Source organism: Metarhizium acridum (assembly GCF_019434415.1).
Source record: "Metarhizium acridum strain ARSEF 324 chromosome Unknown scaffold_72, whole genome shotgun sequence".
Classification (NCBI taxonomy): domain Eukaryota; kingdom Fungi; phylum Ascomycota; class Sordariomycetes; order Hypocreales; family Clavicipitaceae; genus Metarhizium; species Metarhizium acridum.
This window is the reverse complement of record NW_027094019.1, coordinates 671,357-689,320: the sequence shown is the minus strand read 5'-3', so window position 1 is coordinate 689,320 and position 17,964 is coordinate 671,357. Positions and strand designations below refer to the sequence as shown.

Sequence of the window (17,964 nt, the reverse complement as noted above, 5' to 3'; positions counted from 1 at the left end):
TCGTTGGAGTAAACCCACCCCATTTTAGTCGGCCCTTGAAGATGCAATTTCCCATAATGACCATTCTCAAGGTCAGCAGAGGTAGCGATAGCTGCGGTTTCTATATGTCGATAGCAAAATTTACATCCAGTACCTACTGGGGTAGGTATCTGGTCAATGCCTATTGGTAGCAGGTAGTCGTGCAAAACACCACCTTCACAACATATACAGGGTATCGCGAGGGATGCAGCCCAAACCCCCACAAGAGCTCCAGCTTCACTCGTTTCATATATCATTTCGTATTCTTGGTGTTTTAGGATAATGCTACAGAATATTTCGTCCTCGCTGTGCTATCTTGCCCGCCGTCTCTCATACGAACAAGCGAACGGACCAACGCTGCCTTCTCATCGTACAACTTGTACTCCGTACACGGAGAAAAATCAGGACTTTGCAAGTACAACTTCAAAGTCTTCCCCCACCGGTAGCGCCCCATGCCTTCCTGGCCTTTCTGGACCCTGCTGTCGCGGCTCCGAAATTGTGTAGCCTTTCTCCAATCAAGTATGCCTCGTCTCGAACTCCTGCTGTCCATCGATTGAACACTCTCGTCAATCCAACTGCATATCTGACCATGACGGCCGACACTGCAGCCACTGGGTACGAGTATCTGAATACCAAGGACGGGTTGGCCGTATCGGCTACTTCGCCCGTGAGTCGCGAGGGCGAGAGCATGCCGGAATTGATTAGAAGATATGCGGTTGTGGGAGGACCAAATATTGCGAGTATAGATAGGGCGATTCCGGGAATAACAAATGCTCTTGTAAAGACGTCGACATCCGGCTTTAGGTAGCCTCGTCGCATGACGGATGTTACTGCTATTGCAGCACGGCTGTCTGGAAAGAGTGATGTAATCATTCTAGTTGCAAGCTTTAGGTAGAGAAGTCCCAGCGTCCAGGATTGAATAACTCGTATGGTATGACGCCCAGCCTCTCCGCCTTGGCTTGCTGTGGTTGTTTCGTTCTGTTGTTGCCAGGGTGGATTCATGTAGGTATGTAGAGGAATACTGAAATACAGCTCCATTAATGTTGATACTAGCAAGGGAAACACAATTAGTAGGAAGAAGTAGGCATAGAATAGTTTAGCACCGCGTGCCAACCCGCCGATAACACGACGACCGCTGTTTCCATTCGCAATTTTGTTGCCGATTTGGCCTGTCCAATCTCGGAATCTGGCGGTAAGATGACCAAGGCGAAAGACTGCATAGGCTAGCGAACCTAAAATATAGATGCCGATACTGAATGCGTAAATATCATTGGTGCGAATGTGGGCTGGAATCAGCATCTTAAACATAGCCCTGCCAAGCACCAACGGTACGATAGTGAAGCCAACTCCAGTGACGGCGGCAAATAGCCAGATGAAAAGGATGAATAAGAATAAGCGGGCGCGGAAGTTTGGTGGCACGTATACGAGTTGGTACTGGGGCGATGCATACATGTCATTGTCTGATTTACCGTCCTTTCGGCGGTTGCGTTCGGAGACTTTAAGGAAGACCTGTTGACCCTTGGGAATCTTGACTCTGTCAGATGCCGGAGCACGGACAAATCTGCCACTCTTCTCAAGTTGACCTGTCTTAACAAGATGGATCTTTTTGTGTCTCATCTCTTTCATTTCTCCTTTTGATATGGATGGATTCGGTTTAGCATCCCCGCCCTCGAATGTGTCTCTCCAAGTCTTGGGTATGACAGCGTTGTTCTCATCAAGCTCAAGGAGCAAGGACTTATGTGGTGGAACTTGACCCTTCAGCTCGGGGCTAAGATGAAGAATGCCTTCTTCATCGATGCGTCGCTCGCCAAATAAGAAATATGTCAAGCGAAGGCCGCGGGCGCACTTTCGGAACCACCAGGTGTACATGGTGTGCAATCCGTCACTAGGCTTGAAGAACTTGACAGCTAGCGGCATTAGGAAGTTGTAAAATAGAAGATCCACGGGGAACTCCAAAACCGGTTCGTTGGATGAATAATGGATAGGCAATACACCAGGCATCGTGTAATAGAGGCCCCAGACCACGCCGCCGAGACAGACGATGACCAACGCGCCGTACACGAAAGCTGAAAAGAGAATCTTCCGTAGCTGGGTTGTTAGATTTCGTTCCAATACGTCCCGTACAGGGTGGAACTCGGGATCATCTGGATCTCTAATAAAATCTACATCAAAGCTGGTTAGTGTCCCATTCCAGTCAATAGCATACAAAGATCTAATGACTTACACAACACGCCTGGCCGCATTATCTTGCGGCACATAGAGACAAAAAGAGCAAAATGAAACATGTAACCAGTTCCCACAAACCAATGAACAAAGATTGATGTCAAGGGGTAGTTGCACGTGAATAGGATGCGAGAGTTGAAGGTCGTGTCTTCAAAGAGCGGGAGCAAGGCGCCATCTAGCAAGAGGCCACAATACAGGGGGAAAACGAGCATTTCGATGCTGATGATGAGAATGACTTTCATAATGCCGCTTGCCTGGTGAAGGCTGTCGATAACTCCGGCTTCCCAAGCTTGCATCACGGCGCCTCGCGAAAATGGGCTGTCTCGTTTCAGGTATAATGCGCCAACAGCAAAGACAGTCAGATATCCGATGAGAATTGCCCAGAATCGATCCAGACCTGACCAGTATGCGAGGCTGGGGTCCACTGGGGCCTCCGTGGTAACTTCACCTAGATCGATTATCCAGGAGCTTGGGTCTAACAACAAGGAGACCACGCCAGTAAGAGTGGAAACTAAAGACTGAATGGTTGTTGAAGTCGCGGCAACAAACCGTCCGTCAATCAGAGCGGGATAGTCGGGTTCGGCAAGAACCTTGAGGCCAATGTCGACCTGGCCTAGGACCCAACCAATATTCTCTTTAAGGGTGTTCAGAGCCTCATGGCTGATAGCCGAGAAATGTTGTACTTCAGGGGTGAACAAAGGAAACTCCATCATGAGAGCATATTCCACAACTCTGGCCCCGGTTCCAGTCCATATTCCCCAAGATGCCTTTCTGGCAGACACAATCTGCGCGCCCATGGTGCCTCCAATGACGCTTGTGAACATGTCGACAATGTTCAGTGCACACCAAGAGCCAAATCCACCAATCATCATCGCTGCGTCTTGGATTACTTTGGAAACACCCATGAGCATTCGAATAAGAAGGATAGGGTTGGAAATGATCAAAACGGAAACGCGCCCTATATTATAAGGGATGCAAACGCAGGTAAATATGGTCATCGTGACGAGAACAACGCAAAAGATGGCGTTTTGGAACAGCCCTGCAATGGGACCACGCATGCCCAGAAGTTCCATTACCCCTTCGAAATCCTCAAGATCTTCCATAGCCTCAGCATTCATCCCTGCTGCAGCAGCGGCCGCGTCGACTTCGCCAGCATTCGGATCCGCGTTGGCCTCCACAGGTTCAGCAATAGGAACATCAACCCATGGATCTTCTGCCCCATCATCATGACCAGCAGCACCAGCAGCAGCACCATTGGCTGCGGGCTCTGGTTCTTCTTCCTCCTCGATGTCCTGCCGCTGATCAAGATCGCCCCACATGAAGTTAGCGATACGACCGACGAGTCCTCTCTGCTCTGGCACAGGGACAACTGGCTCGTCTGGAACAACGTGGGTGATATCGCTACCATGGTCGACTGATGCAACATCATCACCATGATAGGAGCGCGGGGGACTGTCAGGAATGACAGTGCGGCGCCTCATCCCCGCGTTGTCACTTGGAACCTGCGCCGTAGCTAGCGTTTCTGGCATGTGGGTTTCTGGCATCAGTTCTGGGTCTACCTCATTTGCAGCAGGAAGGCTGTCAAAAGTCCAACTGTTATTCGCCAACGGTTTTGTCATGTTACTGGGCTCAGGACCATCGGATCGAGCTCGGGGCCTAGATGGGCCAGAGGCGATGTCGTAGTCCGGTGCCATATGGGGAGGCGATAAGTCTGGGGATATTGGTAGCCATTCCCTCTCTTTGCCCTTGGAGTTTCTTTGCCTAGCTTCCTGTTCATCTCCTGACGGCAAAGGCTGACTCCAATCATTAGGCTTGTTGAAATCCAGAGCTTGAGGAAATGGCACCAAGGATTGCACAGGCTCTTGGGAAGTGGAGGGGCCTGATATGTCTTCCGAGGCTGCTTCTCGTTCCCTCATAGAACGTCGGGTAACATCGACCCAATAGCCAAGCTTGTCCTCCAGATCTTCCTCTTCGACGATCTGCAAGATCTTTTCCAAATTGCCACCAGCCCGGCGATATACTCGTAGGTAGTCAATGACACTGGCTCCATTATCTGAGCCTGCAACTGCTTCATCCTGAGTTGAAGACTCTTGCGAGTCTGCGGCTAATTCAAGAACCGTTCGATCGGGCTCCGTGGCGTTGTGCATAGCTATGTCTGTATAGGACAAAGCTGACTCTCCATCATCGATGTCACGCCCGTTGTCGAGCCCAAGTGGCCCAGGAGCCTCTGCTCCAGCATCCAGAGTCTCGCCATCAGAGTCCGTGCCGTCAGATTCTGGTATGTCATTGTCATCATGTACCTCTGGGCCAACTGGCTGCTGGACAGGGGCCGGTGGGTTGTTGTTTTCTTGGTCGGCAAAAGCGGCTCGCATATTGATTTCCGGCTGTTGCTGAACGACATAATCGCGGACCAAAATAACCAGAATGAAGCATACAATAACTAGGACGGTGATGATCTGACCCTCGATGACCGCGATCACTGAGCGGTTTACGGTCGCATTGCGAGTGAGGTTTCTCAGAAAGCCAACATCGCTCAGCAGGGTCTGTGGTAAGGAGCCGGCCGTGCTGTTTAAGAAGGTAATTTTGTCAGCAACGGTGGTGTTATCGCTTGGGTCGGCGGCGATGTTGAATGGATACGGAGGATTTGCGGCACATGTAGGCGCGGGCCTAGTAGGCCTAGTAACACGGGTTGGCTCAGAAAAAGCTAATGAGAACGGTCCAGGACCAAAACCCTCGTGGCTAACAAAAAACATGGAGGTCCAAACATATCGCATGAAATAGGGTAGCCAGCACACCCAGACACTGATGGTTACCACGGCGCGAAGCCACAGCAATACGTTGCGCACAAGGTATTTTGCCATGTGCTCTACGAATATGTGAACCGGGAGGGACTGCGGCATGTCCGGCGCGTATAGTTTGGTAAAGCGGAAAGAAGTCTTGCAAAGCTCGCAGTACTTCTTTTGCGAATGTGAAAGCCATTCCATCAAACAGTCCTGGTGAACATATTTGATGCTGCCGCTACACTTGCAAGGGTAGAACAAGGGCTCGGCCGAGGTTCCCTCACCGCGACATATTCGGCAAATCGCGGGGGCGGCATCGGACTGTTGAGGAGCAGGTTTGGAACGGTCGTCGAGTATTGAAGAAAACACATCCTGGCGCCGGGGCGGGGATGAAGGGTCGCTCATGGTGATGTTGGGTCAGCAGCCCAGGTTGACAGATATCGATGGCTGGCCGTAACCGGACAACGGAGGGCTATTGACGGCAAGATGGTGAATAAATCATGGAAGGGATTGGTTCCTGTTTGAAATAGTGAAAATGCACAATAATGTAGTAGGCTCGGCCCAACGCTGCTATCGTGGGGGATCGTTCTGTTGCGGGCAATGACGTTGTGGTGAAGGGTGCCTTGTCTGGTGGCCACTTTGTAGGGGAGAACTCGAGACGGATTCGAGGTATTCGACGGGTTAGGGAGTCGTCAAGGGCAATGTGCTATTCTGAGAGGAATATATCACGCAAAGAGAAAGATGTGATTATTAAACTGTATCGTGTACTATCGTCAAGTCAAGGGAATAATGTGTTGGTTGGCACGAAGGTGTGAGATAGATAATTGAGTGGACTTTGAAGGTTGGGCGGTGTCTGCTAGGTTTGGTGGCGATTGGGGAATTAAAGTGGAGCAACCGTGAGGCATCGGTTACACATAAGTGACGAACCACTTCAATGTCACGCGGGTTACAAAAAAGGCCGCACACCCCGCACGCACAACCACACACACAGGTGTGCGGCCTGTTTTGCAACCCGCGTGAATGTGAACGGCAGAACAGGAGCCGTACCTCGCATGTACTGCTGATCCAAGCCAGGGAGGCCAGGCTTCGTCAGAATTCTCGGCACGGAGTAATTATCATTGGAGAGGCGATGTAGATACGATTTCACCCTCATATTCGCTGCTCCAACTGTCATTTTCTTGGGTTCACGCGTGTAAGAACTATTCTCGGACGTCACGGAACTGGTTGAGTGGGCAGACTGCAGGTCGCTTCGATGGGAGTTACAGCAACCGTGCCTCATTCTTGTGGCACGAAATGTTGTGATGCAAGATACTGAGGTCGTAGTATTAGATGGCTGGATGGAAGGGCAAGACTCGGGAGCAATGGCGCTGAACCATGACGTGCCTCGGGATGTAGTGACTGGTCGGGCTTGGATGCATGTGCTGCATGCTGCAGGATGCGAGGTCTCCGTTGAAGATGTGATGATTGCTCAGCATCTGATTGAATACCAAGCGTCTCTAGCTCCAGGCTCAAGTTGAGTGCAAGGGCGCACATGTAATGATTCAATGTTATTTTACGTAACTACCTGAAGTACCTACTAGGTAGTACCTTATGTAGTCCAGCACTCGCGAGGGAACCTCAAATTCCAACATCCAACATTCTTGCGTCAACGATACCATGTGTGTGTGTGCAAGTACTGAATGCTGCGACCACCCGAGGCAACCCCAGACTCGAACGCCACCACGTCTCCCCTCAATCACCTGTTTCCTCCGCGACATTCAACCATCCGCTGCCACGCGCTCGAGAGTCTACAGTCCTTGACGTCTCTGGCGCTCTGCAATGCGTTGAAATAGAAGCCTACAGTTGCCGCCAATATTGAACTGGACCCGACGCTTCGAGAGCTTCAGACCTTGGCCAGCCAGCTAGCCTCTCATTCTTTGTGGATCCACGACCTCATTGCTCGGCATTCTGTGCTCCGTTGTGTCGCAGCTTCGTCTCCCTCACCTTGCCAACTCGCGCTGTCCAACACCCTGTCGACGACCCCTGCAGCAGCCGCTAGACTCTTTCAGCCCCCCTTCAAGCTAGTTATATTGTTTGATGCCTCAGTTGGCCCTGGTCTGATTGATCTTCTGGCCTGTGACGGTGAACAGACAACGGCTCGTGGTGGCGGACGCTAAATATCATCCTGACTTCCCGCCTGCTTTGGACCTCTGGTTTCCTCACCGTCAGCTCCTGCCAGGCTGAGGCAAGCTCAATCAAGCTCATCTTTGTTTGCCTCGCTTTTTTTGCTTTCCATTGCCCCAATCACCACCTGGACCACCTGGACGTACCATCTTGGTCTGCTCTTCACCTACTTCTTCTGGCCTGTTTACCGACTTATCGTATTTGCTTTTCGCTCCACTCGGACTAGAGTCGGTGTGTCGCTGGAAGACCTTCCGTGCAAACCGCGCGCAGCTATCGCTCGAGCTCGCGCCAGCATAAGCATTACCTATTGAGAACATTTTGAAAATAGCAACCGGCTTCTTCAACTATGACGGTCGCTAATTCCACCGCCAATCGGTCTGTCCATGCCAACGGCAAACTTAACGGCCAGGCAACAAGCAAGAGGGGGACGCCGAAGCAACGAGGCCTCTTCGGCTGGGCGTTTAGTTTATTTGCCAGGTATGTAATTATTCAGTATATCTCGATAAGGAATGGGGCGTGGCCTTTGGCCGTCATCCAAAAATCTTTTGTCATTTTATGATTCGCTAACCGGTTGTCCACACAGAATTGCTACCTGGGCTGCCATCCTCACGATTCTTCTTCGCTGTCCGACATCCTTCGAAGCCTGCGATGAAGCCTCTCCCTTCATCTGCAGACCGTACTTTCATGTTAGGAATGCCGTAAAACCACATGTACAACCCTATTTCGACCAGTACGCCGCGCCTTATGTGGACGTTGCCAAACCATACTACGACACATTGAACAACCGTGTTTTGACACCGACGCGCCGATATGCTGTTTTATATGGGACTCCATGGGCCAATAAGGGGTATGGCATAGCTCGTGCTCAGTGGGAGATTAATGGCCAGCCTCGACTTGTTCGTCTTCAGACCCTGACCAAGGCCCATTACGAGAAGTCGATAGCGCCTCACCTGACCAAGGCAGAAGAAGCAGTTGGTCCATACTATAATGCTCTCCGAAAACATTCGATGCAGGCGTACAACGGCTATGTATTGCCCGCGTATGAGTTTGTTCGCCCTTACTTGCTCCGTGGATACGATGCGGCGGCCGATTTTACAACCACCAAGGCTCTGCCAGCTACTTACTGGGCTTGGGGCAAGGCAAATGCTTTCCTCGATACTGCAGTCTGGCCCCAATTGCGTGTTGTCTATGTTGAAAATGTAGAGCCACAGCTTGTCCGTATCGGAGAGCGACTTGCCCGATACAAGACTAAGTCTAACACTACGAATAAGGCATCATCAGATGAGGCACCTGTTAAACCGTACGTGGCTGCTAAGATTCGGACCTATTCCAAGTCTGCCAACGCTAACAGTGAGTGCAGGGCTAGCTCGACAGCATCAATTTCATCGTCCTTTAGCAAGCCTCCCCCGCAAAGCCCGTCTACCTCTGCTACCACGACGAATACTGAGGAGCCAGAGGCTACTGCGGCCGAATCAGACAGGACAGAGCCTCCACAATACTGGAATCCCGTCGAAGCCCCGGCTGCTGCCGAAAATGAGAGTGAACTGCGCAAAACTGCTCGAGAGATGGTTGCTAGTGATCTTGCGACCTGGCAAAACAAGTTTGCTTCCCAAGCCGAGGAAGGTGCTAGCGCCATAGAAGATCAAGTCGAACAAATAGCGCGCAGCCTGATGGACGAAAATGCTAGAGTGACTGGAAAGGAACTGCTTAGGCAGCTCGAGGACACCATTGCGTTTGAAATCGCCAGCGTAAAACAAAATATTTCTAAAATTATAGAATCCGGCATTGCGGATGCTCACCAAGAGGCAATATCCGCTGTTCGATCGGCTGGGGTGGCCATTAAGAAGAAAGCACAGCTGATACGAGGATGGCGGGAAGATTACGATACTGAGCTCCAGGAAACCGTGCTAAGTGCGGCGGATGTTCATTTTCAAATCCTCGATGAAACTCGCAACTTGGCCCTGACAAACATAGGTATGAAGTGGGCTTGGACCGACGGCGTTACCTACAAGGACTGGCAGAAGTACCATGAGCTGAAGGGTGCCTTTAACGACTGGACTGAAGAATTGAAGCAGCTCATTGTTACGCACCCGACGCTCCTCGAAGCCCAGGAGCTTTCTCACCAAATTGAGGATGATGGTATGACCATGGCCTCAGCTGCCGCAAAGGAGTTGGTTCGGTTAAAAGAGGTGTCAAATTGGAAGATTCTTGCTAATGACTCGACTGACAACTTTGATTCTGAGGAAATGCGCCTTGCTGCTGAGGACGCGGCAGCAACAGCAGCCGCCGCCGCCGCCGCCGCAAAAGAGGAAGCCGAGATACAAGAGGCCACGGAGCAAAGTCAGGTGGAACGTGCCCCCCACCGTTATACTCGGCGGGAGAATGTTGATGAGCCACATGATGACGAACCAGCCCAGACAATTGTCGAAGGACTCTCTGCGGATGCTGAAACACCACCAACCATTGAGCCACGCGAGGAGCCAATTGTCCTTTCTGCTGAGGACGCTGCAATCACTATCGCTGCTGCTGACAACCAGGAGCCGGTGGCTGAGTCCGAAGAAAGTTCAACATTATTGAGCGAAGTCGCTGCTGATACGCCTGCCACGTCAACCAAGGCTCCTGATTTTGTTGCGGATGAGTTCGCTACCACCAAGGAAGAAAGGGAAACTGCTACACCCGCTACGAAGGATCAACACACTCCTTTAAGCCCGGCCATGTTTGGAGCAGCTGCCCAGTCGGTTGCGGACCGCCACCCAATTCTGGATGACGACACAGATTCTAATGCCTTTGCCAGTGTGACGAGTGCGGCCCAAGCAGCCTATTCTAGTGCCGTGGCCCTCGCTGCTGATCGGTACTCCAGTGCTTTCTCTGTTGTCTCCGCACAAGTGGAGGGTACATCCAAGCCAGTACATGAGCAACTCTTCTCGTCTGTTTCCGCCGTTTACGATGGTGCTGTCTCTGCAGCTAGCAAGAAGCTCGACGACGCCGTTGCGGCCGCATCTTCTGGTGTATATAACACGGCTCCCACGCCAACCAAAAGCAACAATCTTCCCGACTGGAAAAAAGTCGAATCTATTGCGGCCCAGAGATTGAGGGAGGGGAAGCTGTGGGCAGAGATTCAATACTCAAGTGTACTGATTGCCCTCCAGCTGGCTACTCCTACCCCGACTTCACCTTCTGAGAAGTATTACGAGCAGGCCAAGTATCACTATTATGCAGGGTTGGGAATGGCGCAAGATAGGTACTCCAGCTTCATGGCCGCAGCCTCGTCAGCGTGGTCGTCAGTGACGGCTGCACCTACACCTACACCAACGGACTTTGTGGGATCTGTCTCTTCAATGGCTTGGGTTGCAGGAAAGTCGGCGAAGTCTGCAGCCGGCGCTGCTGATGATGCCGTCAAATCTGCCTATACGGCCGCCAGCAAGGGAGTCATGTCGGCTGCTCAGGATGCGGAGGACGCCATTCATCAAGTAGCAGACGCTGCCGCGGAGCAAGTCGTCAATGCTGCAGGCGCAGTCGCGGACACATGGGACGTTGTTGTCTCTGAGCTGAGCATCGAAGTTTATGGCCAGCCCACGGCTATTGGATGGTATGAAGGTGCAACGAAGACGGCTGGATCTGCCATCACGGCGGCCACCGAGGCAGTCGCTGAGGCTGCAGCTCAACGTTATGATGCCATCAACAAGATGGTATCCGAACTGGTGATTGGAAAGGAGCCCACATTTAGCGAGAGTGTCATGTCAAGGCTCAGCGCCATTTATTCTACGGCAACGTCCAATGTCGGCAGCGTGGCCAGCGAAGCCAGTGTTGCGGCTGCATCAGCAGGCGATAAGGTTGGAAGCGCAGCTAGTCGGGCGACCGAGGCCGTCAAAGGATCTGTTCAACAAGTACGAGACGAGTTGTGAAGTCTTTACGAAGGCTAGGTGTAAAACGAAAGCAAAAGGAAGACGGCAAGATGAGGGTATTGGATCTAACGAAATTTCTTTATTATCATTTTTTTTTGTTGTGTTTGGACGATACCCAATGTCATGCGGTGTGGTTGTCTGGTGAGAATTAACATTGGTTAGCGATGCGAAGAAATAAATTACACTCTAATGAAGGCTCGGATGCTGGAGGAGCCGGCGGTTTTGTTGTTTTAATCATGGGCAAGTAAATGGGAGCCTGGCCTGACCACCAGTCTTATGGGTTATGAGGTGTCTTGATGAACGCATGGAACACGAATCTCTGCTGGTGTATTACGAAGCGGGTGCGCATGCAACTACTGTACTTGATGAACTTTTGTAGAAACTCTCTGTAAGAGGTAGGGTCGAGATGCATATGCTCTCGACCATGGTGTTGCGTTGCCAGTAGTGAAGCGGTGAATACCAGATGTCTATTAGTTAGGATCGCATGTCGTGTAGCCCGTTGTAGGATTTGTTTGTATAGTGTGTGTTGAGCTGCCCGCATGACAATTCTGAGTGATACCTCGGACCTTTTCATCTGATAATTCAGTTGGTTGCGCAGGTGGTCGGTTGGGCAACTCCACCTCCGCACAAAGAAAAGAGATCCGTGCAAACCTGGCGCCAACGAAGCGTTCACCCGTTGACGATTCTTGGCCAACTCGTGTTAAGGTCCCACAGGAATATTATGTGCATATTAAGCAGTCCTAGGGCCTGGAATGATTGGAGTACTTTTGGGGGGAATAATCGAGATGCATTGTGACGGGGGGCTCCGCCTGCTGTTTGCCTGGATAAGTCGCGGTACAAGTGGTGAGTGATTTTCCTGGGCGAGATTGTGCGTCGGTTTAATGCAAGATGATGTGAGAGGCTCATTGGGGCCGAGTGTCCTGATCTTTATTTTCCGGTGGCCTGGGGGCCGCGAGCCGGCTGAAAGCTAGTTTACACCACGTCGAAGCAGAGGATAATGCGAAAGACTCGGTTGGATCGGGTGGTTTAATAAACAGGTCGACATGAAGGCAGTTCCGACAAACAACCTCACGTGCTGATTGTCGATGGCGTGTACTCTGTGCTCCGTAGTTTGCTGGACATGGAGTAGCATTGAACCAACCGACCCACGTCGTGCGAAAGCCAAGCCTCGTGCCCATGTCGTCGCCGACAAGGCGTTTCCCGCAGGAGAAGGAAGAAACGTGGATTGATGCTTGCGCAAGCGAGAAGACGGACGGACGCCAGACGCAGGTGACGATGTTGTTGGTGTCTCAATGTGAGCATTCTGAGTGATGAAGCAGCCAGGATTGGCAGGAGCCACTACGGCAGAGGCAATCATAAAAAAAAAAAGACGACTAGAAACAGAAAACAAGACACACCACCAAGGCAATATTCTCAGGTCAAGACACACATTGTACGGCTGCATCCGAATCGAGGTGACACACAATAAATGCAGGCTGACCCCAGTTCAAGGCGAAAGTCAATCCATTATCGAGCTGCAGTGCAACCAGCAGACTTCAGCACTGCTTGCCACCCGCATCACCCATTCGTTGTCGCGAACATCTTTAATATCTCACGCTACTCCATGGACCCGCCGTCATTTTGGTTCCAAGCGTGGAAACTTTGGTCCACACTAGCCGACACCAGCGGTTCCTGTTTCTGGGGTCGTTTGGCCGTTTTTTTTTTTTTTTTCCGTCCCGGCCAGACCCTGTTCTGTCTTGTGTTTCCCTCCGACTCCTCGGCTTCGCCACTTTTGTTGGCGATTTGGCGACTGCTGCTCAGAACTGACGAACCCCGACGCCTTGGCCACGCATGGAATACGTGCCTGGTTGACGTGTGTTTTTTCGTCTTTTCGCTCCATCCCCGTCTTGGCTAATCCGAGTGCCTTCGGCCAGCAGCTATCCACCGGGACAATCCCGTCGTGACTGTTGCAGTGAAGTCGTGAGAGCCGGAATCCGCCGCCTCCAACCGTCGTTGCGGCCAATTGACACCGTCATTGAGCCATCGTCTCTCTCTCGACGAGACCATTTTGTCATGGTGAATGGCCTCGGGCGTGCAGCTAACTCCAGACCATTCCCGTGAACCGCTCGTCTTTTCTCCCAGTCTACTCACCCCAACCGCCCAGGATGGCTTCAACTGGCGTCGACCGTCCCGCGCCGCCAAGCTACTCTGACCAGGAGAAAGCTGCTGTCCTTGGTGATAAGCTAAATGATGGTTCCCATGCTGAGCCAGTGACTTGCCGACGGCTCTCTCTGTCTTCCGGTTCAAAGCACGACGCTACTCATCGCCAGCTCAAGTCCCGGCATATCCAACTCATCGGCATTGGTGGCACCATTGGCACCGCCCTTTATGTGCGTAAAGAATTGTACAATCCTTGATTCAATTGTTTCGTCTTGCTCGTCAAGTGCTCATGGTCGCGTCGTGCTGCCTGCAGGTTCAAATCGGTAAAGGCCTTTTAAATGGCGGCCCCGGCAGCTTGTTCATTGCCTTTAGTTTTTGGTGCACCTTCGTTCTCGCCATCACCTTGTGCATGGCCGAAATGGTTACTTACCTGCCCCTCTCGTCGCCCTTTATCCGGTTTGCTGGTCGCTATGTTGACGAGGCCTTTGGATTCGCCGCTGGCTGGAATTTCTTCGTCTTGGAGGCGGCCCTTGTGCCGTTCGAGGTCGTAGCCTGCAATTTCATTCTTCACTTTTGGACCGAGGCCATACCCACAGCTGCCGTTATAGTCATTGTCATTGTCCTGTACGCTCTGATAAACCTCCTGGCTGTCAAGTGGTACGGCGAGTCGGAGTTTTGGGCTGCCATCGGCAAGGTGCTGCTGATCGTAGGGCTCATCATCTTCACCTTTGTTGTAATGGTTGGCGGTAATCCCAAAGGTGATCGCTTCGGATTCCGCTTCTGGAGCGACCCTGGTGCTTTTGCTCCTCTCTACTACGAGGGTTCTCTGGGACAATGGCTAGGCTTCTTGCAGTGTCTGATTCAGGCTGCTTTTACCATTGCCGGTCCCGATTACGTTTCCATGGCTGCTGGTGAGGCCGAGAACCCGCGAAAGGTTATGCCTCGAGCCTATAATGCCGTCTTCTATCGGCTGACGGCTTTTTTTGTTCTTGGGTCTCTATGTGTCGGCATCCTTGTTCCGTACAACGACAAGGAGCTGACGGCGGCCTTCAAGAACTCTGCCCCGGGAGCAGCTGGCTCGCCGTATGTCGTTGCCATGAACCGTCTGGGCATCACTGTTCTACCTCACATCGTCAACGCTATGGTGCTGACGGCTGCCTTTTCTGCGGGCAACTCCTACGTCTACTGTGCGTCCCGTTCCTTGTACGGGCTGGCACTGGAAGGCAAGGCCCCCAAGTTCATGACGAGATGCACTAGGAAGGGTGTACCTATTTACTGCGTCTGCTTTGTGCTGTTGTTTGCCCTCCTTGCCTTCCTTCAGCTGTCTGAAAATGCAGCCGTGGTCCTGGACTGGCTTGTCTCGCTAGTCACGGCTTCGCAGCTCATCAATTTCAGCTGCGTATGCACATCATACCTCTGCTTTTACCGTGCCCTCAAAGTCCAGGGGATAAGCCGCGACACCCTGCCCTACAAAGCGTGGTTCATGCCCTACGGCGCGTACTATGCACTCGTAGCCACTGTCGTCATGGTGTTTGTGGGAGGATATCCGGTGTTTCTGCCTGGCCGATGGAGCGTTGCCGACTTTTTGTTCTCGTGAGTTTCATCTCTATCCACCGCGAGTAAGATGCTGATATTTATAGATACACTATGCTTGCTGTGTTTCCTGCCCTCTACGTTGGATACAAATTCATCCACAAGACGAAAATTCTCAAACCAGAGGAAATTGATCTAGTCAAGGACCTCGACACGATTGAGGACTATGAGCGCAATTACATTCCTCAACAGCCGGCGTATGTTGATTTCTGAGTATTGACATGTCTCTTTGACTGACTCTGATAGGAACCGATTTGAAAAGATGCTAGACCTGTTATTTGGATAGGTAGATGCCGCAGGGAATACATCTAATGAGACCACGTCTGCAGCCGTACGTTTTTGTGTCTTTTTGTGCCATTCACACCGTCATTTCTTCGTATACTGAAGCCGAAATCGTAGTCGTCGTGGCTGACAATGATATCTGTCGTGCGAGTAAACACCTGGTCTCCAAATTGGCTGCGTACAATACAGAAACGATGCGGGAATGGCGGTGTCATATTCGTGAGGAATGTGCCCAAAGCGTCAAGCATATTTTCCGTTTCGCATGTTGCTACGCGGCTTACCGGCTTCAACCACCCTCTGCTATTGGCGCTCTTTTTCGCTGGCTGGCCATGCATTTGCGGCAGTTGTGCACTGAACTCATGGAAGACTTGCAAGGTATATGCACATTCTAGATTGAGCTTGCACATGTGGTGTAGTTTCAGCTGTGTAAAATGCGGACATCGAGTCGATGGAGAGACCACCCACTCAGCTGAACGAGATTGTTGGACGCACGAGACATATTAAACCGACGTTGGGTAAGAATTTTAATGAACGGGCACAGAGGTACTTTGCCGCCATTGCACATTTGTAGAGGCGAGTTTCTGTCCCTCATGAGCTGCGCCTCGGATGGTAGTGGGCGACTTTGCTTACACGAGCTGTGAGTCAAGAAGGTCGGGTGAATCATTTGATCAGCTCGGTGCTATCAGTCCATTACTTTTGTTGTCTTTGATCCGTGTAGTTGTGGGTGTTTCGAGTGCGTTGAGTTGAAGACGCCGTACGTTATCTACTCTACTCCCGGAATTGACCTACGAACAATCACATGCCTTTTACTGCTACATTATTACTTGTACCATCACGCCAGGCATGCAGGCACGCACTGCAGAAAGTCAATATTACGAACTCAGGTGAGATGAGGCGCTGACACCGCTCGAGTTAAATGCTTCGGCGAGGGTATACTCGGTTACCGGTTTTCCCGAGATATCGCCCTCTCGATTTCCCTTCAACGTCATGTCATGCCGCGAAGCTTGTTACACAACCGCTTCTCTACAGGGTTCGCAATGTCAGCAGCGGTGTGACTAACACGGCCAGGAGACTAGACACGTTTGACGGGAGGGCTGCTACCTCATATTTAATTGCCCGGTTGAATCTTCAAAAACAATTGTTCAACCCGACATACGCTGCCCGCCTCTCCCTTCTTAAGCTCCAGAATGTCTCTTCCACTGCGAACCCTCGGCCGAAACGGCCCGCCCGTGTCCCCGGTCGGCCTCGGATTCGGGAGCCTCGGTGGATTCTACGGACCACCCGGGACCCGGGACGAGAAGCTGGCTCTCCTGGACCACGCGTACGCCGTCGGTCTGCGCTTCTGGGACCTGTCGGATGTCTACGGCGACTCCGAGGAGCTTGTCGGCGAGTGGCTGAAGCGATCGGGCAGACGCGAGGACGTCTTTCTGTGCACCAAGTTTTCGCTCCAACGCCAGGCCGATGGGAGACACACGTTCCGCTCCGACCCCCAGCACGTAAAGGAATCGTGCGACAAGAGCCTTGCCGCCCTGGGTGTTGCCGCAATCGACCTCTACTACTGCCATGCCGTGGACGGCGTCACGCCCATTGAGCGGACCATCGAGGCCATGGTTGATCTGAAGAAGTATGTCCGCACTCCCCTCGGCTGGCACCTGGAAGCAAGAATTTCTCACCAGTCTCAAAAACTTGAACAGCCAAGGCAAGATTCGACATGTCGGGCTATCGGGAGTCTCGGCCGCCACGCTGCGAAGGGCGCATGCCGTCCGCCCGGTTGCCGCCCTGCAGTGGGAATACAGCCTGTTCACGCTGGACATTGAATCGCCAGCAAACGATATTTTGAAGACTTGTCGCGAGCTGGGCGTTGCCCTGGTGGCCTTTAGCCCCGTTGGGCGCGGCGTTCTCACGGGCCGGTTCCGGTCGCACCGGGACATTCCCGAGGGTGACTTGCGCCGTTTCTATCCAAAGTATGCAGAGGGCAACTTTGCCGAGATCCTGAAGCTGGTCGGGGGCATAGAAGACGTAGCCAAGGACCGTGGGGGAGGCACGCCGGCACAGGTGGCTCTTGCGTGGCTGCTGGCCCAGGGGCCGGACATCATCGCCATCCCGGGCACCAAGTTGGCCTCTAGGATGGACGAGAACGCAGGTGCTGCGCTGCTTCGGCTGAGCGACGAGGAGGTGCAGAGGCTTCGGGACCTGGCGGAGCGAGCGGATATCAAGGGCACTCGGTACCCTGCTGCGTAAGTAGTATCGATCTTTCAATTTGCCCTTGATCCCGTCGGGTGTTGACTGGCTGGATAGTGTTATGGCAACTCTGCACCAGGATACGCCTCCATTGTAGGATGTAGAAGGACTTGTATCTGAACCGAGTATATTAGAACCCCCCGGGGACTTTGGTGCTCGCAATAAAGGCTGGATATTGGATCCCTTGTTGAGCAATGTCGTGGGTTAGGGAGGGCACTTATTGAGGTAGATGCGCCACTGCTGCATTGGGGGACGGATTTACGTGAATTGATTAGAATATTGTTAGGATAGGGTTGCAATTAGTCTCCTGATTCATCTGCTGCTGTATGCTCATGCGCAATTGTGTTAAGCGCCCCTATTTAGTCGTGCTTCTCCATGATTCGCTTTAAGCGAACTGTGTGCAAAACCAAATAGCCTCATGCGATTCCAGATACTGCTTGAAGAGATGGCGTGTATTGCGTATGGTAGGCCATACCGGCTTTTTTCATCTTCTTATTCACATACTACTGCTTAGTGCTGGTAGTGTACATCTGACATTGCTGCATCACCATGAATTGAAAGACGGTGGGCCAGATATTAATTCTCGTGTAAACGGGAATCGTCCTCACAGCTCAACTGAA

The 17,964-nt window shown here is 52.0% G+C and overlaps 4 protein-coding genes across 5 annotated transcripts; 3 read left to right on the top strand and 1 right to left on the bottom strand.

Moving 5' to 3' along the window:
* Nucleotides 1–258: 258 nt before the first annotated feature.
* J3458_006987 (uncharacterized protein) lies at nt 259–6,040 on the bottom strand. The gene is made up of 2 exons (XM_007808591.2): nt 2,243–6,040; nt 259–2,180 (listed from the first exon to the last, which is right to left on the bottom strand). Exons 1-2 carry the CDS (start codon nt 5,424–5,426, stop codon nt 442–444), a joined length of 4,923 nt encoding a protein of 1,640 aa, XP_007806782.2. The 5' UTR covers nt 5,427–6,040; the 3' UTR covers nt 259–441.
* A 599-nt stretch (nt 6,041–6,639) lies between these two features.
* J3458_006986 (uncharacterized protein) lies at nt 6,640–12,077 on the top strand. The gene is made up of 2 exons (XM_007808592.2): nt 6,640–7,661; nt 7,768–12,077. The coding sequence occupies exons 1-2, from the start codon at nt 7,531–7,533 to the stop codon at nt 11,087–11,089; spliced, it is 3,453 nt and encodes a 1,150-aa protein (XP_007806783.2). The 5' UTR covers nt 6,640–7,530; the 3' UTR covers nt 11,090–12,077.
* Nucleotides 12,078–12,829: 752 nt separating this feature from the next.
* On the top strand, nt 12,830–15,598 carry AGP2_1 (general amino acid permease agp2). Of its 2 annotated transcripts, XM_066119146.1 has the most exons (4): nt 12,830–13,458; nt 13,542–14,821; nt 14,869–15,152; nt 15,221–15,598. In XM_066119146.1, the coding sequence occupies exons 1-3, from the start codon at nt 13,234–13,236 to the stop codon at nt 15,032–15,034; spliced, it is 1,671 nt and encodes a 556-aa protein (XP_065975782.1). In that variant the 5' UTR covers nt 12,830–13,233; the 3' UTR covers nt 15,035–15,152; nt 15,221–15,598. The 2 variants fall into 2 exon arrangements, with proteins under 2 accessions (XP_065975782.1, XP_065975781.1); XM_066119145.1 differs by lacking the exon at nt 15,221–15,598 and having other exon boundaries at nt 13,287–14,821; nt 14,869–15,018; nt 15,068–15,143.
* Nucleotides 15,599–16,341: 743 nt separating this feature from the next.
* On the top strand, nt 16,342–17,679 carry J3458_006984 (uncharacterized protein). Its single transcript, XM_066119144.1, has 2 exons — nt 16,342–17,340; nt 17,402–17,679. The coding sequence occupies exons 1-2, from the start codon at nt 16,730–16,732 to the stop codon at nt 17,439–17,441; spliced, it is 651 nt and encodes a 216-aa protein (XP_065975780.1). The 5' UTR covers nt 16,342–16,729; the 3' UTR covers nt 17,442–17,679.
* The last annotated feature ends 285 nt before the right edge of the window (nt 17,680–17,964 follow it).